The 26,540-nt window shown below is 50.6% G+C and overlaps 1 protein-coding gene across 4 annotated transcripts in view; it reads left to right on the top strand.

Annotated features, from left to right (window-relative positions):
- RGS9 (regulator of G protein signaling 9) overlaps window positions 1-1,621 on the top strand; it is a 31,809-nt gene extending 30,188 nt beyond the window's left edge. For all 4 annotated transcript variants that reach the window (XM_066200227.1, XM_066200226.1, XM_066200232.1 and 1 more), the window contains one exon: window positions 130-1,621. In XM_066200227.1, coding sequence (XP_066056324.1) covers window positions 130-280 — 151 coding nt within the window. In that variant the 3' untranslated portion in view covers window positions 281-1,621. The remainder of the gene's footprint in view (window positions 1-129) is intronic.
- The last annotated feature ends 24,919 nt before the right edge of the window (window positions 1,622-26,540 follow it).

Raw genomic sequence — 26,540 nt, 5'->3', positions numbered from 1 at the left:
TCCTGTCCGGGAATTCTGCCTTGGGATTTGGGGCTGGAACGGTGGAAATCTCAAAGCCGAGCTCGTTCGCCGCCTCGGAGCACATCAGAAAGCGCCGTGTGTGTGATGAGTTTCTGTTTCCCAACGCAGCTTCTTCCAAGTCAAAACGCCTTCGGAGAGCCGAGCCTGCCCTGGGGGCTCCGGGCAGGGAGAGGACGGGCAGCACCGAGCTCGGGAGGACTCTGCAAAGGAGCTGATCTGCCCCTGGGAGACCCCCACGGAGGAGGGGAGAGCGGGGTGACCCCGACACGGACGCTCCTCCCAGGCCTGAGGCCGCAGTGTTTGCCGTGGATGGCTCAGCACATTGACTGTGTTGTTGGAAAAGTGTGTTAGAGCCATCCTCCAGCACAGGGACCACCACAGCTACGGATAACAGCCCCTGGTGTGCCCAGCTGTTTGTGCCCCAAGAGCTCCAAGCCTTTCTGGACTGGTTTTCTTTCCTGTCTTTGGTGTGTTCAGTTCTGCTGGTGACAAAGCTGTGGATAAACGAGCCTGGTTTGATGCCTTGGAGCAGAGGGAGGATGTGTGGGTGATGTCCTGGGAAACGGTGTCTTATCAGAGTTTCTGGCTTGGCCATGAGGTGTCAGCACACTGAACACAGCCCAGCTGGAGCAGGGCTGGCAGGGGGCTGGCAGAGCGGGGCTCAGGCTTCAGTGCCAAAACTGGGGCACGTTTGTGTGCCCATCTCCCATTAATTACGATTTTTAAATTTTGAAAGTGCGCTGATTAAGAGACTGGGGAAAATGGAGTGCCCCTCATGAGCAGCTGTGTGCTGAGTGGCAAAACATCATTCCTTCACCCAAACCAGACATGGTCCCAGGGGCATCAAGGAGTGCAGAGCCCTCCTGCATTAGCTCCAGCTTCCCAATGCATGGGTTTGGAACCATGTTGGTGTTTTGGGCCCCTCCAAGCTGGGATTGATTCATTTCCACAGGCTGTGCTGATATTGAGTGTTGGACTGCTGCCTTCCTTGTGTCAGTGTTTGAAGGTGGTTGTTTTATTCCCTGGAGGAGTTTCCTCGGTGTACGTGTGTGCTGTGGGTCCCTGCTCTGTACCTTGGCCATGACCTGTGACTTCTGATGTTGCTGTTTTGTACTTTCTGGTTATAAATGGAGTTTTTCCTGTGTGGCTGATGTGGTTCCACAGGCTCAGTCCTGCTGTGGGATTTAAATCTCTCCTCACGCACGCTCAGTGCTCCCATTTCCCCCCAGGTCTGGGCTGATGCTTCCCATCACCGGGCAGTTTGGGAAAATCAGAAGGCTGCTTCTGTCTCCAAAGAGTCTTTCCCAGGGGAGCCAAGGGCTGGGCAGGAGGCTGCTGGCCCTCACTGCCCGTGGTGCTCCTCTTGTACAAACACATGTTGGCTCCCGATGGCTTTGCTCTGTCAGAGGGACCTGGTCCTGCTCTGCTGTCACTGACAGGGACATCTCTTATCGATAAGAGACAAATCTGGTGTCTTCTGCAATTTTTTTTTGCGTGAATATTGTTACTCAGCCAGTCCTGGCAGGACGCTGGTGATGTATAATCCAGGAAACACAACAGGAAGATGTGATTTGCCAGAGAAAAAAATATATTTAATATTATGTGCATATGATAAGAGCCATCCTACTGTAAATACTTCTCTCATTGGTTTTGGGCACCTCCTTGCCTTTGAATACTCCTGGTGCTCATTTTCCACACCAGAGGAAGGAGTTCAGATGCAAATCTGCTGCTCCACCAGGGCTGGGTCACCCAGTGCAGCGACATCCAGCCAGGTACACACCTATCCCAGAGGCCAGCACTAGCAACTCCCCAACATTTATCCCTTCAGGGCCCTGGTTTTTATTCCCCCAATATCTTCCAAATATCTTTTTCCCCAATATCCTCCGACTACAGCCCTTTTCCCTGGGGGCACAGGGAATCTCAAGCCCGTGCCTGGCCCTGCTCCCTTTGCCTTGGCTCCGCCGGGTGCCTGCTGACTGCAGGTTGGAAATGACAGCTCCAGAGGCCCCAGACCCTCCTGCCACCGTGCTGTGCCATCTGCGGCTGTGTCCCCTGCTGGAGGCCTGGCGTGCCGGAGTCGGGAGCACTTTCAGCTCTGGCAACTTCAAATCCCCTCGCTGTGCAGGAGCCCACTTAGCGCTGCCTGCAGTCACCTGGAGGAATTAGCTCGCTGCAGCGACTTAGACATCCAAGGTATTCCTGTAATGCGAGGGATGTGTAAGGTTAATGACTGGAAAAAGTGATCGCTCCCTGTGGGCAGTTTCTCAGAAAACTCCCTGCTGCTTGGCTGCCAGAAGAAAGGAGATTCCAGCAGCAGCAGCAGCGGAGAGGGAGCCCCGTGTCCTCTGCAGGGGCTCCTCTCCCCAGCCTCCCATGGCTGCACAGACCCTCCCACTCCGGCTCCTCGGTGCTCCAGCTGCTGCCGGGTGGGCTGCAGTGCTCCAGCTTTGGGTATCCAGAGAATGAAGCTGGAAGGGGATTCTTGTCTGAGTGGTTCCCCAAGTGCTCCGCTCCCAGGTGTGGAGGTCCCACTCCTACTGTGGGGTGGGCTCCTCCAGGTTCCTGCAGTCAGGCTGCCCCACAGCTGCTGGGATTTGTTGTCTGGGCCAGCCTGGGAAACAAGAGCAGCTTCTGGGGTTCCCCCGCACCTCCATGAGGGCTCTTCCCAGGCTGCCTCAGCCACCAGCCTCAAGGGGACACTGTTGGGATAGGATGGGAGCGAGTCCCACGCTGGAGATCCTCATCCTTCTCTGGAGAGATGGGGCTGCCAGTCTTGGGGGTCACAGCCTCTGCTGGGGAGGAGAGCTGTGTGTGGGAGCACGGCCAGCTTGGAGAACCTGCTTAAAATCTCCACATTACGGATCTGTTTTCCAGGCATCTCTGGCATCTCCCTTCAATCCTGACATTTCCCTCTCGTCTCCAGCTGGGCCACACGGCCAAAGTGCTGAAAACACCGAGGGGCTGCTTCTTCCCCGGGGTCTGGGACCGTGCATTGCTCAAGCCTCGTTAATTTAAAAATGGAACAAAGAATGCTCAGCATCCAGCAGGATCAGGCCTGGGGAGCAGGAAGTACCAGCTGGCTCGGGAGAGGGCTGGTTCCCATGGGATTCCCAGTGTGGTTTTGGCAGGCGGCGTGGTTGGGATGGTTCCGCGAGCAGGCTCTTCCTGCCTGGAACGCCAGGCCTGGAAGAACAGCTGACTCAGAGCGTGACAGCTCCTCACAGCATCCCCTCCTGAAAGGAGCTGTCAGGGAGGGTTCCTGACACCGCTGCCTCTACATTTTGTGCGGGTGGCTTGAAAGCCGAGCTGTAAACCGAGCCCACGTCATGGTGCTCTTGGGAACGCCTGCCCGTGGGTGGAATTCACCCTGAGCAGCGCCTGGCAGCCCACCCCGCTCCCAGAATAGGATGCCAGCACAGCCCGAGTGCTTCGTGCTGCATCCACCCCAACATCTGAGCCGTGATAAACACACAGTGACAGAACCACCGTGACTTGGCTCTTCGGGGCGCAGGACAAACCCAGGCAGGGAATAATTCTCCCCTTGCCACAGGGGATATGTTTTATGCATTCTGCAATGCACCTGGCCCAGAAGCAGAGGTGAGCACCTCACAGGATCCCTTTCAGGTAGAGGTTCCCAGATCTGTTCTGCACCACACTAAAGAGGAAAAGATAAGCTCTTGCAAGTCAGTTTACTTTTTAAAATTCATGTTGCCATAGCAGCTCAGCACACTGTCTCAAGTCCTCCTTCTTGCAAAACTTTGATCACCATGAAAACAGAATTATGTTGTTCTCCAACACATTCTACACATAAATATATTGAAGTTCCCACAGTTCATGCCTCAACACCTCTGCAAAGACCTCTTTTATTTCTTGCTCACAAAGAATTTCTCTGGCCAGAGGTCAGTGTTTTAAATCTTGGTTTAAAGGCATCTCTTCAGCACCTCTGTGGTCCTGCTGCTCGTGTTCCCAGCCAAGGTTCTGGTTCCAGTGGTTTCTAACACACTCTGGTGCACCACAGCACTGAGCCCAGCCACCAACTGCTGTCCCCAAGACTGCAGTGATACCCTCCTCCCTTGGCTCTGCTCCAACCTCTTCCCTGAAGTTTGAAAAGAGCACAATTCCCACTGAAATATCCACTCATTTGTTGTTATCCAAGGGAAGCACTGAGCTATGCTATCCTCGCTCTCCTCTCGTGCCATCATGCTGGATTCCCTGTCCCGGGGAAGGAGTCTGTCACCCCTCTTGGGATGGGATGAATCAGCTGTGGGAAGGGTTTATTTTTGGCTTTAGGGGATGAACTCCAGGCTGGACAAGAGTTCAGTGTGGGTAGGGTTTGGTGACAGCTCTGGGTGGGATCACCTGACACCAGCGGCTTTAATGAGAGTTTCTGCATCCAGCATCAGTGTGCAGGCAGCTGCTGCAGCCCCAGGGCTGAGGTCTGGCTCTCTGCAAGCTCAGCTTTCAGCCTCGGGAGTCCTGGAGTCATGGAATGGTTGGGATTGGAAAGGACCTTAAAGCCCATCCGGTCCCACAGGGACACCTCCCACTATCCCCAGGGTGCTCCAGCCTGGCCTTGGACACTTCCAGGGATGGGGCAGCCCCAGCTTCTCTGGAAAACCCGTGCCAAGGCTTCCCCACCCTCACAGGGAAGGATATTTTCCCAATATCCCATCTAACCCTGCCCTCTGGCAGTAGGAAGCCGTTCCCCTTTGTCCTGTTACTACTTGCTCTTGTAAATAGTCTCCCTCCACCTTTCTTGTCAGGTGTCCCATTTTTCCAGCTGCATTCATAGTAGCAATACTGGAAAGGACCAAGGGGGAAAAGGAAAAAAAGGAAATTAGGCTAAATATAGACAAATTTGGAATAAGAGCCTACAGAGTAATTTGTTTAGACAGCACATTACCCCGAGCCCCCTTCTGCTGTTGTTGTTCCCATGATCCCACCTCCTCACACAGAGGAGACCCTCCCAGGCCAGGACTGGGAAAGGTCAGTAGAATTTTTATTAATATTCACAGCAAGACTTCTTCCAGTCAGCTTCCCCTGCCCCCCCCACCAATAACTGAAGGGGAAAAGAAAAAAAAAAAAAAAAAGAAGAAGAGGAAGAAAAAATTGGGGTAAAAGTTGAAGAACACTTTAATTTATAAGAAAAAGAACTAAATAATTGATGTAGTCATGGTGCCAAAGGTAATTTCTGCTGCTCCCTCTATCTCACAAAGACATTTAGCATTGATTGAGATCAAAGTATCAAAAACCCCTGCTGCTGAGCTGAAAGGCAAAACTTTCGGCTGCCTTTCTCCGCTCTAATAATATCGTCTTTATGTAGTTAATAAACTGCACACTTCAGTCAAACTATATCATTACAGAAGACTTAGGGAGCTAATAATTTAAAAGCAAAGAATTGCCTCTGTTCTTCGCTTTGAACTAAACAACATTCTGTTGAATGAGGGGGACATCAAAGCTTTGTTACTATTACCAATGTGGCTGGAGCATAGGGCCGCACAGAGTGTGTACTTCAGTCATCAAGAGAAAAAAAAAAGATTAAAGATATTGGCTTATCAACCCACAGGCAGAACCAGGTGTTTTCTTTTCTGCTGTGCAAGCATCAGGTGGTTTGCTTATCAATGAGTTTTCTTGTTAAATAGATGTACATGACTTAGGCTGATCCCGCCGATCCCGCGGCCCTTTTCTTTCCTGAGCCATCTTTGAAAAAGTTGGGCTGTGGGGATGTTTGTTTGCGGGAGGACGCTTTAATTGGGCCTTTTGTCCAGGGCCAGCTCCTGTTCTGTCACTCCCCTGTCGTGCCAGGCCCCTCCCTGCTCCCACCTGCCCCCCTCCCACTTGCCCCTGGCATGAGGGGCAGCCTCATCCTCTGGGGATGCACCGGGGTGGGGTTAGATTAGATATTATTAAAAAGTTTTCATGGAAAGGTGTTGCAGTTCTGGTTTCTTGTTCTCTAGCAAGACCAGGATGAATAATACACGGGAAATGTAGATTTCGAGTTTGAACTTTTACATCCATAGATTTCGTAGATTTCGAGTTTGGATGTTTATTATCTATTTACAGATTCATGAAGCGTGAGCTCCAACTAGCAAGTCAGAGAAACGAGGTAAAATGGAGCGCTTTGAACTCTTTCCAAGGTTATCCAAGAGCCCATTACCCAATAACAAGATGACACCCACATTATTTATGTTTTTGACCCAATAATGACCACCCAAGTCCCTCAGTGCAGGCCTCTTTCACCCAACAACAGAAAACCACCTAAACCCATGGAGAAGGAAGAAGAAGGTGAAGAAGGACTTAGACAACGCCTTAAATCCTCCATCTTGCCCCCCACACATTACTACATACCAAAATCCCAAAATCTGAGTTTCCAGAATTCCATCAGAAAGGGTTGTAAAGCATTGAACAGCCTGCCCAAGGTAGATGGTGACCACCCCTGGAGGCAGAGTCACCGCAGAGGCACTGACGGAGTCACCACCCCTGGAAGTGTCCAAAAGCCATGTGGATATGGCTCCTGGGTTGGTGGTGGCTCTGGGGGGTTGTTGGACTCGATGATCCTAAAGGTTTTCTCCAACCTTAATGATTCCACGGTTCACCCCCTGCCTGCCATCTCATCCCCACCACTTCAGCCCCTCCCTGGCAGAGCTGGCCCTGCCCTCCCCAGGCAGAATTCTGTCCTGGCCACCCAGGAGGAGCCTGTGGCATGGCTGGGGGGGAGGAAGGCACGTCCTGCTCCTCTCCCTCTGCGTGGGGAGGACAGGGAACGCCTGGCTCCTGCTGCTGCCTCCTCCAAGAGCTGCTTCTTCCCCACCAGGCAGTGGCTTGGCGAGCTCTGGCACTGCCAGGACTGGGTGTCCATGGAGGGTTTGAGTGTGGAGATCCTCAACTCCCTGGAGGGTGTGTGAATCACTCCTGTTCATCCCAGTGATGCGTCTTTGCCAGAGGTTTTTTTTTTTTTTTTCTCCAAGTATGGCCCTTCCCCATCAATCCCACTGAAACACAGAGCTTTTCCTGGGATGTTGGGCAGGAGTAGGATCAGTAAAACCAGTCCAAGGAGCCTTCAGGAACTCTCCTCTGTCATCCATCCCTTCTCTGCGTGGCCTCATCTGCCCACATGTGTCTGGATCTGACTCCAGGTTGGAATTTCTGTGTTTTTTGGCTGGAAATACTTGAATGTGGGGCTGTGGTGTGAGCCCCGAGGCCTCACCAGCACAAACCAGGTCAGCCTTGAGGTCAGGGGGCCTCTGACCCCCCCGCTCTGGTGTCCCAGGCTGGATGGATCCCTGGATGTTCCAGGCAGGCCTGGGAGCTGGAAATGTGGTGTGGGCTCTATTATGGGATACTTGCACTTCTTAAATGCCGCTTTTCATTTGCATCAAAAACTCTCCTTGGTTCTTGGCAGTCTGGGTCTCATCCCCTATTAAAGACTGGAATTTAAAAAAGCAGAAAATAATGGCTTATTTCAAAGTAACAATTCGAGTGCTTTTTGAAACGCTGTCCTTATTCAAAACCACTTAAATTTATACATATTTCTAAGTCGTTATTATCCTCAGAGGCTGAACCAATTTGGGTCTTGATTCCTCTGAGTGTTCTCCTGGATTTCTGTGTCAGAAAGTTGAGCTGCCATGTGAGCAGATCGGATGTTAACCACCGGTAACAAATGGTTTCCTGGGAATTATTGCTGAATTGTTCTTTAAAATACTTTGCAAAACCTGTTACAACGAGGAGAAAAATCATAGCAAGAGGACTTTGGGAAAGGGATGGTCTGATTTTATCCTGGTCAGGTGCAGGAGTGTGTGCCTGAGCATACCTGTGTGCGTGTGTGTGCTTTTGTGGGCTTGGCACTTTTCTCAGTAGGACTGGCCTTGCCCTGCCTTGAGGGTGGTGTTTTAGACCTGCTGGAGTGCGCTCTTTGCCTTTAATTTTGGCAAGATTGGCAAGATTGCAGTAATGTAATAATGTGACCAGAGAGGAGCTTGTCCGTCACAGATACCACGTGCAGGTCAAGTGTGTTGTTTGAGGACAGAAATAATCAAATGGGGTGGTGGGAAAAGGTCTTGTACCCTCTCTGGCTCTGTGGTTGACACACAGACATGGAGCCACAGCTCGCAGAACTCACTGAAATATTGTTCTCATCTGCCAGGGAGGCTTTGAGCTGCTCTGAGCTCGTCAGACTAATGCCATCCTGGACTGTGTCACACCTGAATCAACTCAGTGGCAACTATCAAGCCAAAGGGGACTCTGGTGTCTTCTGCTTCACTTATTTGAGTTTCCACTGATCACAGAATCAAGGTGGGAAGAGACCTTCAGGATCATCCAGTCCCACCAGCACCTAAACCATAACCCCAAGTGCATCCAGATGCCTCTTGAACACTTCCATGGTGACTCCACCACTTTCCTGGGCATCTCATCCCAATGCCTGACCACTGGCGGGCTCTGTTGGACACCACACCCAAGATCTACACCCAGAAATCTGCTCAAGGTGGGTTGCATTGAATACAACTATCAGGGCAAAGTGCTTAAAGCAAATCCTAGAGCACAGTGTCTGCCTGGCTGTCCATCTGTCTGTCTGTCTCTCTCCAGGCAAACTCATCCCTGGCCTGGCTGTTTCTGCAGGATTTGTTCACAACAGTTCTGCGAGTGAGGAGAGAGGTTCTGGCTGGACAGAGCTGCAGAGCTGGAGGCTCTGGAGCCAACCTTTGCAAGATGTGGTAACACAAAGATAATAAAGCGCCTCCGATGGAGTGCAAGGCAGAGGGAAGCTGTCTTTAGCCTTTACCAAAACCACTGTCAGTCCTTTGCCTTTGCACGGCACAGCTCTAGCAAAGCTAATTGGGTTAGTGCCTTGCAGGGGGCTCTCAGTGTCTGCAGGAGGTGGGCTGCTGCAAACACCTTCCCCTTCAAGGCACACAGCGTTGCCTTTTTCACACCACAGCTCTCTCCCTGGCTTCTGTTCTCGAAAAGCAAAAGTCCCAGGCTGTTCTTCAGTATCAGCCATTACAGTGTTTCAGCTCTTTCCTCCCAGCCATTTTCAAATGTTCAACTTAAAAGGAAAATGTTTCATTTTAGGCCAAATCCCCCCTTCCTCTCCCTTTTCCCTCTTTTCTCCTTCGTCCCCCCCCCCTCCCCTTTTCTCTGGAAGAAGAACAAAGTCATTCAAATCAGGAAGCTGAGGAACTCCATGTATACTTTCCACTGGGACCTCAATCCCTACTGGTTTGGCATGATTTGATTGAAGTGTAATTTAATCCTTCATCATTTGTCATAATGTCATTTATATATAAAAACAACACTGCATCCAAACTTCAGATCAGCACCGAGGAGCTCTCCAGGAGGGATGGGAAGGGGCTGAGGAGCTGTGCTGCTGGAGAGGGGGATGAGGAGCTGGCAGGCAGTGTCTCCCTCTCTGGGCAGGCACCGGGATGGAGCGTGTCATAGTTAAGTCAGGTCACATCATGTCAGAGGAGAAGGGTTCGGATTCACGGGCACATGAAGGGGTGGCTGTGAGCACATCTGTGTGAAAGGGTTCAGGCTGGGCAGGTGAAACACCTGGGCAGAGGTGAACAACTTGGGTTTCAGCGTGGCTGGAGGCTGGGCGGTGTTTGCTCTGGAAAGTGTAGTGATGATGGTGTCACTGCCCTCTGTCATCAGCTGTGAGTCTGCACACCTCAAACTTCATCTCTCTTTGTGCTGGAAGGGGAAAAAAGGGAAGAGCCCTTCATGATAGGAAATTTCTTCCCAGTCTTGCTCTGCCACCATGTGCAGATTTCCACCATCCCCTCCTCTTCAGAGTGACCTCTGCACTGTTGCTGCTCACCTCTGGGTGCTGGGCTCAGAGTTGCAGCAGGTTTTGGCCACTGAGTCCCCCTCATGGAGCCTGTCAGCGAGGGAGCAGAAGCACCTGACTCATCTCAGGGCTGTAGGAGGCTGAGCCTTCATCCTTCTTGCCAAATGTTCAGCTCAGCACAGCTAAAACACCAACCACCTTCCTCCAAGAGAGGACACCTGGGCCAGCACAGGCTGGGTTCAGGCTTCAGAGGGCTGGTGGCTCCTGCTGCTTTTGGGCTTGCTGCTCACAGATGGTGGCCACGGACCAAGCCCTGCATGGGCTGCCCTGTGGAAGCTCTTCCCACTCCAGTGTTCCCTCTGTGCAAAGGGAGCTCCCGGCTGGGCAGGAGGCTGGTGGAGGGGCAGGATCAGCCCTGTGTTACTGCTCCTGCTCTTCCCTGCAGCTCGTGCAGAATAAAAGCATTTTCTGAAGCTTTGGTGCAAGATGGACCAAAAACCAGCCCAGGGTTTTTGGGGGTAGCTGAGAGGTGTCAGGAAGGCTCTGCCCTGCAATGTCCCAGGGGTTTTTGTTTCCAGATCCTCAGTGCTCGGGCAGGGTGAGGTCCCCACAGAGGCACCCACCTGGCTCTGCACCTGGGCACGGTGGCTTCTCATCCCCTCTGAAGCTGCTGCATGCCCGCTCTTTGCCTGAGCATTTTTGGCACGGTCTGGCCTCACAGGGGGGCATGTCCTGGATTGCACCATGGCTCATCCTGAGGAGAGCCTCCACACAACAGCGAGGTTACAGCTCATCTGCAAATGTCACACGTGGAGTTGGACTGGGGGATTTTTTTGAGAGAGATGTTGAACATCTCTACTTCCTATCTGTTCACTAAACACCCTAAAAGGAAGTAGGAGCAAAGGGAACAGATAAGCCTTATCCCTCAGAAAGAAAACATTCCTGGAGTCAGGGTATATCAGCCAGACACTGCCTGCCTTCCTTCAGCCTGAGCTGTGCGGGGATCCCAGCAGCCACAGCCTGGATATCCCAGGATCCAGAGCCTGGTTATCCCAGAACCTGGATATCCCAGAATCCAGAGCCTGGATATTCCATCAGCCAGAGCCTTGCTTTCTGCTGGGGTGGGGACAAGAGCCAGAGGCTGGAGGCTGATGGGGGACAGCAGCCAGCACCCTCAGAGCCTTCCCTGTCCTGCCTCCTTCCCCAAGGCACCAAGATGCTGGCTCACCTGCAGTCTGGTGTGGTCTAAGCTGTAGAACACCCACCAGAGAGGGCTGGGTGAGGGTGAGACCCCCACTCACCCCCACCAGGCTCCCACTGGGGTCGGGGCTCTGCCCCATCCCTCCCCTCTCCCAGCAGAGCAGAGTGTCTGTTCACAGCACTTGTCAAAAATTAAAGCAGAACCTTCTTTCAAATGTTCCATCTGTGCTTGGCTGCCAGAAAAGCGATTCTTCCTCCAAAAAAAAAAATTTGCATTTAAAATTCCAAATATGCACTTTTGCTCAGACGAAAGAATGTGTGTTCCCGCTTTCAAGTCAGGCTCCCTGTGACCTCTAGGTTTTAATAATTTCAGCAAAGTGTCATTTGACAATTCAAATACAGGCCACAAGCACAGGAAAGTAAATGTCCTTTAAGATAAGCACATATTATATTGAGAGTTGATGATGAGAAGATTTCACCTACAGCTAGGAACTTCAGAGCAATGTGTGTGACACTTCTGCATATTCAAAACCACTTTGGTGAAATATTGGTATTTCCAGATTTCAGCTTTGCCAGTGCTCAAGCATTTCCACTGTTTAATTCATAAGAAGGTGTGATGGCCTTGTGTATAGAGGGTTCACTGTTTAGCTTTTGCTTCCCAATTAAAAATAAATCAGTGCTCAAATCCTGCTGGCTGCTGATCCGAGGGGGTGAAGGACCTCAGCTGGGATGGCCAAAATCTGTGCTGCCAACACGCTCCTGGCCAAGGGATGTGCAGGGGGCTGAGGCTGACCCCCCTCAGAAGCTCACTGGGGTTCCCCCCTCCCTCTCCGGTTTCCCCAGATCCCCAGGGTTTTGTCGTGCTGCCCCAGCCCCTCGCACAGAGCGGGCTCTTATCACCCCGACACCCAACCCAAGCCTCCCGCGAGCAGCAGATCAGCGTGTCACCATAATTAATAGGCCTCCCTGTGGTCCCTGGTAATCCATCCCAGGGCTGCACAGCCCTGCCTCTGTTTGGCTGAGGTACATGGGAGCCTCAGAGCTGCCCCAAACAGAGCCTTTTTCATGAAAACTGCTTCATTCAACACCTTCGAAGGGCTGCGGGCGCAGGGAGGGGGCAAGTTTACACAGATGCTTGTGTCTCGGGGCTTGCTAGCAGGTGTCTCCTAACTTTACACAGACCACCCTCACACTAAAGGGACTCTTTTGCTTTGAGCCTGTTTGGGTTACACGGCTTTGGTCTCCAGGTTCCTGTCCCGAGGGCGATTTATGGCTCTGCTGGCTGACAATGCTCCCGTGAGCACAGGGATGGGTGGCTGCGGCCCGGCGGCTTCCACGGCGTCCTCAGAGAGCTGGGCTCTCCTCACCGTGAAATCCTCAGGCTTTGCAGGGAAAGGAAAACAACAGCAACGCCCCTATGAGGCTGGGGGGTCTTTCGTTTGTTTGTTTGTTTGTTTAAAATGGGTCGGGGGGGGTGTGGGGGGAGGAGTTAATGGTAGGTTTAGGCAAAGAATTTCCTCTGAATCTGGCCATTTTCTGTTGCTGAGGTCATTTGACAGCTGAGATTACACAATTGGAAATGTTTTGAGGCATTCCTTCAGCCTCGAGAGGGGAGGGGGGAAGACATTTCGGGTTTGCTGTCTGTAGTTTGGGGAGCAGACACCTGGAGAGCTCTCCTGTGTAGGGGTGATCATGGAGAGCACCGCCTCCTGCCCAAGGGGTACTGGTGAGCTCCACCTGCTGCTGCTCCTCAGGGAGAATCTGGGCTTCCTCAGGCTTTGGGAAGCTTGGATTGGGCTGTTGCAAGATTTGTGTCCCTTTTTGCAGTTCTCTGGAACTTCTTCAGTTCTCATTGGGAATTAGTGGTGGGGGGGAAATGTTATTGGGATGAAGGGTTTGGGTTGGAGGGGATCTTAAAGATCCATGGGCAGGGACACCTTCCACGATCCCAGGGTGCTCCAAGCCCCGTCCAAGCTGGCCATGGACACTTCCAGGGGTCCTGGGGCAGCCACAGCTTCTCTGGCAATCTGTGCCAAGGCCTCCCCACCTTCACAGGGAAGGATTTCTTCCTGATATCCCATCTGCAAGTGCAGCCCCAGCACCCCAGCTGTGCCTCCCCAGCTGGTGCAGGAGCAGGGATGGGTGCTCAGAGATATAAATGGCATTTCTAGTTCCTGTCCTTATCTGGTGCAACGAGGAGTGGCCACAAGATCCATCTCCTTCTCCTGCTTTATCAGCTCCCACGAGAAGGGAAAGGAGGACAGTCTCCTGCTGATCACAGGGAGGTTATTGGCTGAGTTTATTCTTGGCTGCTTGATAAGTCCACGCTTCAGCCCTCATCCCTCAGGTCGTTTAATATTTTGCTCCTGACAGGGCTGTGGAGGCACCAGCTGAAGGCAGCTGAAGTGTGTCAGGCACTGGGTTGTCCCTCCAAAGGCAGCTGGTGCCACTGGGGAGGGTCCCAGCAATCTCTAAGGATGAGTTCCAGTGCCCCCAGCCCCTGCCTCTCTCACACAATGCTTTGGAAAAGCTGTAAGGGATTAGTTTGGAGAGGCACGATAAAAAATAAATGACCTTGTGCTTTTGGAACAAAATAATGCTTTAATAGCAGAATCCTTTTCAAAGTTAGCAGTTAAGAGTAAGCAGTACTTTAGGCAATCCAGGCATCTGCTGCAGGGACTTTCCCTCGTAATTAGTTAATGAGCTTGATGTACTTTTCCCATCTAATTAAGATGCCATCTTTTTAGCCTTGTTAGGAAAGGTAAACTTTTGAGACATGTTAGAGACAGGTCCCCTCCCCGACCCTGGCTGGGGGCTGGCAGCTCCCCGAGGGTGAGTGAGGGAGGTGTGTGCCAGTCTGTGCGTGAGAGCTGCCCCAGGATGTGCCCAGATCTGTGTCCATCTCCAGTGTGGCCACCCTCCTCACTGTGATGTCCGGGATGAAGGTGCCGAAGAGGGCCTGTCTTGGTTTGGAAAGGCAGGTGTCTGCCAGGGAAAGATGGAGCTTCCCTTGGAATGGAGAAGGTAAACGCCCTCCCTCCAAATTATTATAATTTTGCAATTAAGGGGGCTCTCAGGCAACGATATGGGAATAGGAATAACAGCTCTTTACTAGGAATATTAAAAATAAAATGAAGATGTACAAAAAAACCAAGCAAACAAATAAAAAAATCCTAGAAACACTGACAGAGTCAGAAACAAACTGACCAACTGTGTTGGTGTCAGTCCAATCCAGTCCTCCTGCAGTGGCAGATGTGGTTCTGGTGGAGCAGAGATGATCCTGGAGAAGGGTCCAGTGGTGCTGAGATGGGTCCACATTCCTCTGGGAATCCAGTGCACACAGGCTGTGCTGGTGTTCTGAATGCCAGGTTCGATCCAGGTGGGAATGCTGGGCTCCTCCCCCTGGGTGGAGCCTCTCCCCGTGGGATGATGGGATTGTATCCGCCCTGCAGTGAGCCTCGATGGCCCATGGACTGCAGAGATTTCCTGGAGGGAGGATGGCTCTTGGCTGGTTTTGACAGCCAGCCCGTTAACAGAAGGCACACGCCCCCTTCCCACTGGAGTTATGAGGGGTGGGTTATACAAGAGATAAAGAAAACCACCCCTCCAACTGGTTTCAACAGATGGTAAATAGAATACGCATTTTTGGTTACATATTGCAACCCAAGACGGGGCCCCAGAGCAGGGCTGGGGGGTGGGACAGCCCTTTCCCAGCTCCCTGCAAGGGGGTGACTCGCGAGTGTGTCCACACGAGCAGAGGGGTCTGCACACGTGAAGAAACACCGCGGATCCAGAGAGAAGTAGCAGATCTCACCAGAGCCAGTGGTTTCCCCCAAGCTCAAAAGAAAGAGCTGCTTTGAAAGAGCTCTGAGGGCTGGGAGCTGCAGGCCCTATGGTTGGTCAGGGCTGTGGGCTCAGAGTTTTCTCTGGCAGCAAATGAAAGCAGCCACAGCTCCAGTAGCTGGAAGCTGCCTGTGTGCTGGAGTGCCAAAATACAGGAGAGAGCACTGGGAGCAGGGATCCAAGAGGAGCAGGGATGGAGTGCCAAAATACAGGAGAGAGCACTGGGAGCAGGGATCCAAGAGGAGCAGGGATGGAGTGCCAAAATACAGGAGAGAGCACTGGGAGCAGGGATCCAAGAGGGGCAGGGATGGAGTGCCAAAATACAGGAGAGCACTGGGATAAGGATCCAAGAGGAGCAGGGATGGAGTGCCAAAATACAGGAGAGAGCACTGGGAGCAGGGATCCAAGAGGGGCAGGGATGGAGTGCCAAAATACAGGAGAGAGCACTGGGAGCAGGGATCCAAGAGGAGCAGGGATGGAGTGCCAAAATACAGGAGAGAGCACTGGGAGCAGGGATCCAAGAGGGGCAGGGATGGAGTGCCAAAATACAGGAGAGCACTGGGATAAGGATCCAAGAGGGGCAGGGATGGAGTGCCAAAATACAGGAGAGAGCACTGGGAGCAGGGATCCAAGAGGGGCAGGGATGGAGTGCCAAAATACAGGAGAGAGCACTGGGATAAGGATCCAAGAGGAGCAGGGATGGAGTGCCAAAATACAGGAGAGAGCACTGGGAGCAGGGATCCAAGAGGGGCAGGGATGGAGTGCCAAAATACAGGAGAGCACTGGGAGCAGGGATCCAAGAGGGGCAGGGATGGAGTGCCAAAATACAGGAGAGAGCACTGGGATAAGGATCCAAGAGGAGCAGGGATGGAGTGCCAAAATACAGGAGAGCACTGGGATAAGGATCCAAGAGGAGCAGGCACAGGGATCTGCTGTCTCCTGTGCTGGGTTTGCACAGGCACCTTCACCAGGGCTGCAGGAGCGACAGGCACTGTTACCACAGCCCCCTGGTGTGCCCTGCCCAGGGCAGAAATCCCTTTGGATGGCACAGGAGATGACATTCACAGACCTCCAGGAACCTCCCAGCACTTTTACACCTCCAACCGAACCATGTGAAAGCTCAGAGCTCTGGGTCGTGGCTCTTCTGGTGACGTCCTGCTCTTTCACAGAGCGTCTGGAGCACCAGCCCCACGTCAGGGTGAAGGAGGCTCAGTAAAGCAGAGTGGCTGCTGCCTTTCACAGCCAGACACGGAACTGGTGGCCACCCTGGGATGCCTGTCAGCCTCTTTTCCCAGCTGACCCCATTTTCATGTGTTCCCTCTTCATAGCTGGGCTCCAAAGCCAGGATAAGTTTCCTCGTGGCCTGCCATAGTACTGATGGGATTTAAATATGAAAAGCATTGCTCTCTGTGCTAGTTAAGCCTTTGGTTAAAAGTGCAGGATGTTAAGAGGTGCGGGATTTTTTTTTTAGTCTCGTCAGGTCTTTTTCAGGGTTCCTTATGAGATGGCGTTGAAAGTCTCCGTAATATAATGATCCCACACGTGTATGTGCAATACCTCTCCTCCCTTTATGCAGAGTTTTCCCAGTTAATTTCACAGTTTACTCCAATAAATCCTTGCCATCCTTTGCCACCAACTCTGGGGGTTTTGCTGCCACATGGTGCATGTGGCTGCTGCTTGTGTATCTGCCTGGAATTAATGTGGGCAGCCTTCATCTCCTGCAGCCTTTCTGCGAAGATCAATGGGCTTAATCCTCGGCCTCCAGGATCTGCTGAGCTCTCTGCCTCTTGCCCTGTGGTCCAACTTTTCCTTGGCAGCTCTTGAGTAGAAGTTTCATAGAATTACAGGCTGGTTTGGGTTGGGATGGACCTGAAAGATCGTTTGTTCCACCCCCACGCCATGTGCAGGGACATCTTCCCCTAGAACAGGTTGCCCAGAGTCCCATCCAGCCTGGCCTAGAATATTTCCAGGGATGTGATGTGTTTGGGAAAATTCTAGTGACGGGAAGTGTGACCCCCAGACCTAACCCCCAACATCCCCCTTCAGTTTTTGAGAAACCAACTCCCAGAGACTCAGAGGACTGAGCCAGGTGTCCCTTGGAGTGTCAGGACCCTCTCCTGAGCCACAGCCCCCTGAGGCTGCCAAGGCTGGCCCTGCTCCTGGGCAGCTGCAATCGGGATTATCCCACACCTTCACTATTGCTCATCCCACCCAGCTTTGGAGGACTGGTACTGCAGACAGCTCCTTTTTACCCCCAGGATCTTCAGAACAAGAGTAAAAAGATAGAAAAAGGGAGGAACCATGGGTCCAGCTGCAGTTTTACAACTCATAATTGTCTCCTCCAACCCTTTACTCAGATTTTCCCACATGGGTCCGGCCAAGGCTTCATGCACAGCCCAGTTCTGACAGAGGTGTTCTTCCCATTGTCTTTAGTGGGCCCTAAATCCTGAAGGTGCCCCTCAGCACCAGGCAGCCCCTGTTCCCTCTGGGATGGCATTCCTCGGCTCAGGAGCCTTGGCACCAGGCAGGGACAAGAGGGGACACTCGGTCAGGCTGCAGGCTCCGACACACACACACAGAGCTTCCTCTGCCCAGCCCAAAAATAAAAAGATAAAGCAGGGATGAGAAGACAAAGAAAGAAAAGCGAGGCAGGAAAACAACACGAGGAGAAGGTTGCGGCTATGAAACGCATTTTGGCACGAGCTTCCCCCACAAGCTGCAGGCACAGCGCAGCGGGGTGAGCGGGGAGGCAAATTCCCTTTTCCTCCCCAAACCAGGCACACCTCGCTGCTGGCACTGTCACCGCTGCCACCTCGGTGTCCCCGGAGAGGGGCTGCCAGTCATTCGGGGGCGCTTTGAAGCGGGCACAAAGGAGCAAGTCATTTGAGACGCTTCCTGCCTGGTGGCCTGTATCAGCTTGTGAATCATCCCGGCGCTCCCGCTTAATCCGCTTGTGGATCTTTGAAGCCTTTTCTGTCTCGCAAACAAATGATCAACTGCAACTTATTTTTAATCCATTAAAAGGTTCCAGATATTCCCCCCTGTAAAAAAAAAAAAAAAAAAAAAAAAGCCAAAACAAAATACCCAGCCTTGGAACCTCAGGGAGGAGCGAGTTTTGTAAGTATTGACTCGGTCTCCGCTGAGCACAGCCAAATATTAGCATCAATTTGTGAGTTGCTTGCGAGGGAGAAATGTCAAAGGTTCAGCTTTTGCTGTGAGCTAATCCTGGCTATTAAAATACCAGCATCTCAAGGAAAGTAGCTACAAGATGGTGTCAAAATGTCTTGGATACAGCATCGTGTATGGCACGCTCAATCCGCGGGACCATAGAGTCAGGTCTGGTGTTGGGAGAGAAATACAGGGACTGTTGTCTTCCATTTACAGCTGGATGTACCTGGAAGGACACTGCTCTATTCCCAGACATTTATATAATATTTATATAATGTTATTTAATTAATTAATGAATTTATTTATATATTTTTATTTATATCCAGACATTTATATAACTACCCTCCCATTAAGTTTGATGTGAATCAATTGACGCTTTCCATTCCTTCTTTCGTGATTTGCTCCGAACAAAAAAACCCCTAAAATTACAAAGTCCAGCTGAAACTTAATTGAGAACAACAAGTTCCATCTTGCCTCACATAAATTATGGCAAAAGTTGCCATTTTAAAGAAGAGTTGTTGCTGTTGTTGTTGTTGTTTAATGCTGAACTTTAAATCAGCTCAAATGGAGTTCAAATCTGCTCAAAATTGTGACCAGGTTTCCTCAAGGAGGTTGAAAATTTGAGCAAAAGGTTTTGGGAACAGCTCAGCTGAGTTCTGGACTTGCAAGGATCCAAGAGAGCCCAGGATTTTTTACTGAACATTTCCCAACACCTGCAGGGGCTCTGAGAGAGATGGAGAAGGATTTTGGACAAGGGCCTGGAGTGGCAGGACAAGAGGAATGGCTTCAAACTGACAGAGGGTAGGATGAGATGGGATCTGGGGGAGAAATCCTTCCCTGTGCGGGTGGGGAGATCCCGGTACAGGGTGCCCAGAGCAGCTGTGGCTGCCCCTGGATCCCTGGAAGTGCCAAGGCCAGGTTGGACACTTGGGCTTGGAGCGCCCTGGGACCGTGGAAGGTGTCCCTGCTCTCTTGGACTAAATGACCTTTAAAGGTCCTTTCCAACCCAGCCTGTTCCACGGTTCTGTGCCCAGAGCAGGTGCTGTGTCCAGGCACTGCCCTCCTCTGAGTCACCTGATCTTTGAGTGAACCTTAAATTATATTGCTCTGAGGGTGGTTTTAACCACACAGTCTAAAAAATCCCTCCCATGGCACCGAGTTCTGGTCGTGTAAGCAAAGCAAATCAGTATTTCACACCCTTCCCTGGCTGTCCTGGCACTGGGGAGGTGCAGGAAAGCTTCTCCTCCCCACATCCCCCAGTCTGGGCTGTGCTGCCAGGCTGAGTCCTGGGTCTGTGAGCTGCAGGTGCTTGTGCTGCTGAAATATGGGATAAATGGTGAGAATAGCATCCCTAGACCCAAAATGTGTCTCCCCAGCCCTGTCCTGCTGTCCAGCTGTAAACAGCATAGGAGAGATCCTGCAGGATAGGTTTGGAAGAGCAACTGGGAGTGAAATTGCTCTGACATGAGGAATGAAAACAGCTCTGGTGAGCAGCGGGGCTGAAAGTTGTGTAAAATCTGTAAATTGTCTGAGTGTAAGGTGCTGCTGCCCTTGGGAGGCTGACTGGGCTATTTTTTTGGTATTTATTTAATCACTGCACATCTTTAGGACACAAATACTCAGCTGGTCCTCCTTCCTTTTTGGCTGACTGCACCTTGTGGAGTTGAGCATCCTCCTGTGATGTGTAAATGACGAGTGACTGCTGGTGATCAAAGAGCACTGGCTTGATAGACACATTTCAGCTTCCTGTTTGATACCCAGGTGGCATTTCCTATCAACCCTCATATCCCAGTGTCTCTTTTCCAGAGCAAGCATTCACTGGATTAATTCTCTTCAGGCAGCCAGTTCAGTGGGAGCCATTCCCTCTTCCAGCCCTGCTCCTGCCAGGCTTGCCATGGCAGTCCCTTTGCTTCTGTGAGTAACTGCAGGCACCCCAGGATCCCCTGGGATGTGATTCAGATGTGCAAATTTTGTTCTGAGCGGGAGTGGGGGGGGTTCGGATGGAGTTACTGGGAGAAGTGTTAGTCCTGTGTGGTGGCAGCACAGAGAGCAGCAAAATCCCAATCTCCTGCCGTGGGGGAAGGAGGATGGAGGAAACACAAATTGTCCATCCCATCTCTGTGTGGTGGGGCAGTGCAGCCACCTGCCCCAGCCAAGGAGCTGTACAGGCCTGGCTGCCCATCAGACCAGTGGGGTTGTGTTGGAACCCTGGAGGCTGAAAATTTCAGGCTTTCTGTTCTAGCAGGCGCTGACCCTCAAAAGGAGTGACAGCACTGGGGTTGTGTGTGTGTAGTTCGAATAGAAGTGTGTGATCCCACAGGGTGGAAACCTTAGATTTAAGGTTTTAGCATATAGTAACATATATGGGGCAAGATGGAGGATTTGGGGCGTTGTCCAGGTCCTTCTTCTTCACCTTCTTCTTCTTGGTTTCAAGTGGCTTTTTCTAATTGGGTGAAAAAGGTCGGCATTGCGGGCCTTGGGTCATCATTATTGGCTCAAAAATATAAAAGTTATAGGTGTCACCTCGTTATTGGGTGATTAAATAACCTTGGGAAGAGTTAGAGGCATCCGTTTTACCTCCATTTTCTAGTTAGAGCTCACGACTCAGGAGACTGAACTATAGATAAGAATTAATAAACACCGAGTCCAAACACAAAATGTGACTCTCATGTATTAATCCCAGCTCTAATACGAAGAGAAGAAGATAAGAAAACCAACAGGGTTGGGACCCTCAAATCCTCCAGCTGGGTTGTCATGGCCTGAGGAAGTGCTTCGAGTCAAGGCATTGCCCTCCATGCAGATTTCAGGTGTGACCTGGTGTGAAAAGGTAATTTCAAGGGCAATCTGTGCAGTTATGAAATGCCACCTAAATTATTTTCACTTTAAACCAAACAACTAACTACTGCAATGCGGACTCCATTAACCAGTTACAGAAAACCACCTAAACCCATGAAGGAGGAAGAAGAAGGTGAAGAAGAAGGGCTTAGACAGCACCCAAAATCCTCCATCTTGACCCACATGTATTCCTATATACTAAAATCCCCAAATCCAGGTTTCCAGAATTCCAAGAAACTGGAGCCTTTCCACTGCAGCTGATTGGAAAATCCACAGCAATTCAGGAAATCCACAGCAACTCACACCGGAGGGTGGAAAATACTGTATTTTATATTATTTTTCATTTTTAAAAAGATAGCCGGAATTACTGCTCTACTTCTGTCAAAGGAAGGCACCAGCCCAGTGTGTGGGAAATGCTTTAGCCTTGTCCCTCTCTGATATTTCCTTTTGCCTTTGGTCACAAAAGAAAAAGCAAATCAGCCCCTGCCTCATCCTGGAGGAAGTTGCTCCCTGTGTGCGAACCTGTGGGAAAAGGGAATTAATGGGTGATTTGTATTAGGACCCAAAAGGCTCTTTCTGTTGAGGGAGAGTCGATCTGTTGGAGCATCTCCCACTTTGCTTTGTATTTGTTCCTGTTTTTCTGAGGTGTGGGCACAGCCTCTCCCATCACTGGAGCGTGAGGGGTCCAAACTGTGGGGGGCAAAAGCCAGACTGGAGGAAACCGATGGTTTGAAATGGGGTCCTCAGCCCAGAGAGATCTGTGTCCTTCTCAAAACGATAGTCTGGTGTGTGATTTGGAAAACTGGGATTTTCATGTCCTCTGGGGACTGAAGGGTTTTCCTTCACCACCTCCAGGAGTGAGGGATGGGCAGTGTGACCCTGGCACTGTCAATGCTTGCTGCAAAAATGTTGTGGTTATACGGCCAGTTGCTGTTTTCCCACTGTTTAACCTTCCAAAGTGATGAAAAAATACTTCAGACCCCTGAAAGCAGCAGTGAATGTCCAGCACTGGCTCCAAAACCTTACAGGAATCACAGGGACTTTGATCTCCCATCACTCCACCCCCTTCCACTTTGTGTTGTTTAAGATTTACCAAACGTTGCATCTCCTCGCATCAAAATTCACCTTTGTTTTGCTACAGATAATCACCGAACTGTGATAATAGCAATAAAATTCCTCGGAAATCTCCCTGTGGCAACAAGTAATTGACCCAAGAATTTTCACTACAAGGAATTTTTCCCCTTTTTTTTTTTTTTTTTTTTACTAATAACCACACAGCACTGGAGATGCTCGTCCGTCGGGGGACGCACCGCTATTGTTCTCATCAGTCCTGATGCTTTGCCTTCACCCTTTGAGTTCTCTCAGAGGATTGAGATTATTTGGTTTCTTTGAAGAACAAAGGATAAGGAATTTTTTTTAGATGACTGGCTATTTTGATCTGCAAGGTCTGCACGCAGTGTGAGGGAACAAACATCACTAAATCATTAAGGGGAAAAGGGAAGGGGTATGCATAATGGAAAGAGAAACACAAAAGCCACCGCGTCCGGTGGTTGCAGCCGAGCCTGGGCGTTGTTTTCAGCCCCACCGCTGGTCCTGCTAGGGGTTTGTGGCTTTGCTTCTCTGGGCCTTGGTTTCTCTAATCGATTATTTGGCACCAAAACACTCACCCAGCCACTTTGTCAGGCTCAGTTATAACTCCCAATGCCTTTGGAGAAATAAAGGACATTGAGGAGGATGTCTTGTTTAACCAGCACCTGTCTTGAAATGTAGATTTAAAGTGTCGTGGAAGGGTCCATGGAAATCCTCTTTGGCTGCCTGGGCTCCCTGTTTGTGCCTGGGCTGTCAGCCTTGGGTACCTCAAAGGGGACCTTGAGGGACACAAGTGGCCAGACCAAGGTGCCTCTTTTCCCTGGGAGCTGTAAGGATTTGGAGCTTGCCCTCCTGTTCCCCAGCTCCACAGAAAATGGAGATCCTCGGAATCTGTATGGCAGAGGATGGAACACAAGCATACCTCCCATTCAAGTGTGCCTTTCCTTCTCCATTTGGGGAGATAAGAAAATATCACATGTTCTGAGGAAATAGGATTAGCCTGTAATTAAGCAAAAATCCTCCTATTTAGCATAACAATTTTTTTTCTTAAATTAAACAGTGAATATTACCTGCTAATTATGGGGTACACAATATACATAAAGCAGTGGCTAATTTTTATACAAGTGTCTATTTTTGTTCTGTTTGAAAAAAAAAAAATGAAACTTTAATACAGTCATTTACCCAGATGCATAAGTAGAAGATGTCTTCTGGACTTCCAGCTAAACAAACAGCATCCTGCTGAGCCGAGTCCATGCTGATCCTGCCAGCTGGAATCCAGCAGGTGATGCTGTAGCTGACTTCAAAATGCTCAGCTTGAGGTGGTCACCTAAAAGGGGAGCACCCAACACACCTCGAGGCTGTCACAGACTGTGCAGGTCAGTGCAAGGCTGTTGTGGAGCTGTGAACCACAGAGGAATCCTGAAATCTGGAGGAGTTTTTAGTCTGGATCCAAGCTCTGCAGCGTGATCCTTGGCCAGGGCCTGGAGTTGTGCTGGGCTTCTCCTGGTTTTGGCAAGGAAGTAAAAACCTGGTGTAGTTTTGACAAAGTCTGGGCTTGTTCAAGTGAGCCTGAGCTGTGTTGTGGCTGAACTTTGCCTTTTCCTGGTGGAACCTGGGAGCTGGTTTACTTGAAGCTGTGCAGGGTGAGTGAACTTACTCCCCTCAGATTTTGATCCCCCTGTTACCCACCAGTTTCAGATTTAGTTCTGCATCCTGCAAACACTTTCACACATGTTTTACTTCCCACACTAACCAGGAGTGCTCACTCACACACAGCCAAACACATGTGCTGCTTTTAGCTGTATCCAAGAGGCCGCCACAAACATTTCAGGTTCAACTTCCATTTTCACATCCCTTGAACTGGAGCTGGTCCCCTTCCAGAAACTGCCCTAATTAGTCACTTTGATGCTCTAATCCCCTTCTTGCCCTTTGGACACATGGATTTGTGAGTGTCCCTAATCTCCAGTGGGGATTTTTCCCGGTGATTCCAGGGCTCAGATGTCTCCTGGAGATGAGTGAGTGTTCCTGACACGCAAGTAGCTGTGTTGGTCATGGGATTAACCAGAACAACTTCTGGAAGCACACGAAGGGAGAAAACATCACCATGGCTGGAGTGCCACTGCCATGAGGGAAAATATTCCCAGCTGAGGCTGGCTGTCCTTGGGAAGTGAAGAGTCCTGGTGTGCTGCACCTCTGTATTGGCTGCTGACTGTGCAGCAAGGTAACACCTGAGGGAGGGCACTGCCAGGTGGCCCAAGGCCCCTTTCATTCAGGAATAGGGATTATTTTCCAAATTCCAGCAGCGCTGTTCTGCTCTCACCAGCCCAGCCTGCCACCTGAGCAGCTTGGGTTCAGGTGTGCTCTCCCGCCTGAGCTTTGGGTGCACAGGGCAGGGTGTTGTCCCTGATGTGGGGGGGCAGGAGAGTCCCTGTCCCTGGCACAGGAGGCTGATGTCACCCTGGGGTGACTCTGCTGTGCCCTGCCTGGGAGCAGAGCCACCCCCGTGCCGCCGCTTCCTGCTCGCAGCGAAGAAATATTAAAGCCTACCTTGCAGAGAAGTGAGGCTTCCTCAATTAATAAACGTGCTCACAGGCTTGCCAGATGAAAGAAATGTAAAACACCTTGATAGCTTCTTTTATGATCATTAATAATAGTATAACTCACCTGAAAGGCACCGAGCGTGTCCCCAGCGAGGTTTGATCTCTTGTCATGCCTGGCTGTGTGGGGTGGGTAAGGCTCTGTCTCTTTGGGGAGTTGTTAGATCAGAAAACAGGCAGCAGAGATTTCTCCACCCCCTGCTCCGCTCTATTCCCAACGCTGCTTCGCTCCCAAGGATCAATATCTGAGCTGAGAAATTATATTATTAAGCTGCACATTGTAATCAGGCATCAAGTGGAGTCCAGTTCCCCCCTCGGCTCGCATTAGCATGCCCTGGTGGAGTGGTGGTGCTTTTGAAAAGATGAAGAGCATCATCCATGCAAAATATGTGGGGTGCAGGAGTGGGCCAGGCCTTGTGCAGAGCGTGTCTGACGACTCCGAGCCTCACAATTTGCATTACAGAAAAACAATCTTTTATTTATTTAAGTTGGAAATCCCTTTGCATCTGAACTTCAAGTGTGCAGCAAACACACTTTGATCATTTTAATGCAGAAGTCACTGATTTACAATAAATATTGTGTTTTCTTTTCATACTTCTTTTTGTTCTTTGAGGGGATTAGAGCAAAGGAAGGAAAATAATTTTTGACCTCATTAGAATTGCTCGTGGTGGAAGGAAATGCGCAGAATGAGGAAGATGCTGGGCTTCAAATGGTCCCAAGCTAAGGACAGGCAGTACAGCATCAATGGGTCATTAATTCCTGCAGCTGATTAGGGCTGGGAGAATGACTGGAGTCAACCCTCTGAACGGGATTTGGGGAGGGACTCATTTTCTGTAAAGGATCAGGAGGGAATGATGGATCCTGAGACACATCCTCGAGTGCCTGTACCTAATAATTTGCCCTTGAGGGGTTCCAGGTTTGGGGATCCCTGAAAATCACCGATTTTCTGTGTGTGCCCTGCTCTGCACTTGTGCTGCTGAGCCGAGATGGGGACGAGGATGAAGCCCAAAAGGGGCACTGAAATGTTAAAAAAGCAGCAGCTCTTCTGGAGCATCAGGCACGGTCCCCCCCTCAGGTTAGAAATATCCCAGCCAGCAGGTTTGGTGATGTCTCTGAGAGATCAGTGAGCTCGGGGTTGGGTCAGGCAGCAGCCGATCCCATGTTAAAGGTGATTTGGGGGATTTTTGGGAATGGGTGGTTTGCTGGAGCATCGTGGTGGGTTGTGCCCCTGCCCAAGGGGGCTGAGCCCCCCCACAGCGCAGCTCCTCGCAGCTGCCCAGGGAAGCTTTCCTGTGGATTTGCAGAATTCCTCCCCATTTTGGGGACAGAAATAGATACTAAGTGGATACTTAAAAAAAAAAAAAAAACAACAAACCAACCAAAAAAACCCCAAACCCAAACAAAAACAAACAAAAACCACAACAGAAACAAAATCCCCCCGAACATAAAAAAGCCACAAAAGAACCCCAAACAAAGAAACCACTCCCCCCAAATCCCATCCAGCCCACCTCGAACAAACACAGCTTTCTTCTGGAGCAGCGCAGTGGAAAGGGAAGGGCTCAGGTCCCTTTATTCCCCCGGTGCACTGACACTGATCCAAGCTGACTCGGGGCTTTGTGGCCTTCCCCAGGGCAGGAGCAGCAGGTCCAGCCTCCAGGTGTGAATTCCAGCCCGGCCCCCTTTGGAAAGGGGCATTTCTGGCTGGGCAGGCTGGGACAGAAAACAATCGAACAAAAGGAGTGGTTTGCTTTGGGGTCACTCCTGCCTTTCCCCCTCTGTCCTTTGCTGCTCTTTTTATTTCCTTATTCCACGTGGGTTCCTTTTACTTCATTCAGTGTGGGGTTTGGTTTGGGTTGGTTTTTTTTTTTTCCTTTTTTTTGTTTGTTCGTTTGTTAATTTGTTTTTGTTTTGTTAGTTTGGTTGTTTTTGGGTTTTTTTTTTTTTTTTTTTTTTTTTTTTTTTTTTTTTATTTTGGAGCAAACTTTTGAAATCATATTCTT

This window comes from Chamaea fasciata, unplaced genomic scaffold, assembly GCF_029207755.1.
Source record: "Chamaea fasciata isolate MVZ Bird 193981 ecotype frontalis unplaced genomic scaffold, bChaFas1.0.hap1 SCAF_19, whole genome shotgun sequence".
NCBI classification, from domain to species: Eukaryota; Metazoa; Chordata; class Aves; order Passeriformes; family Sylviidae; genus Chamaea; species Chamaea fasciata.
This window is presented reverse-complemented; position numbering and strand designations above follow the sequence as displayed.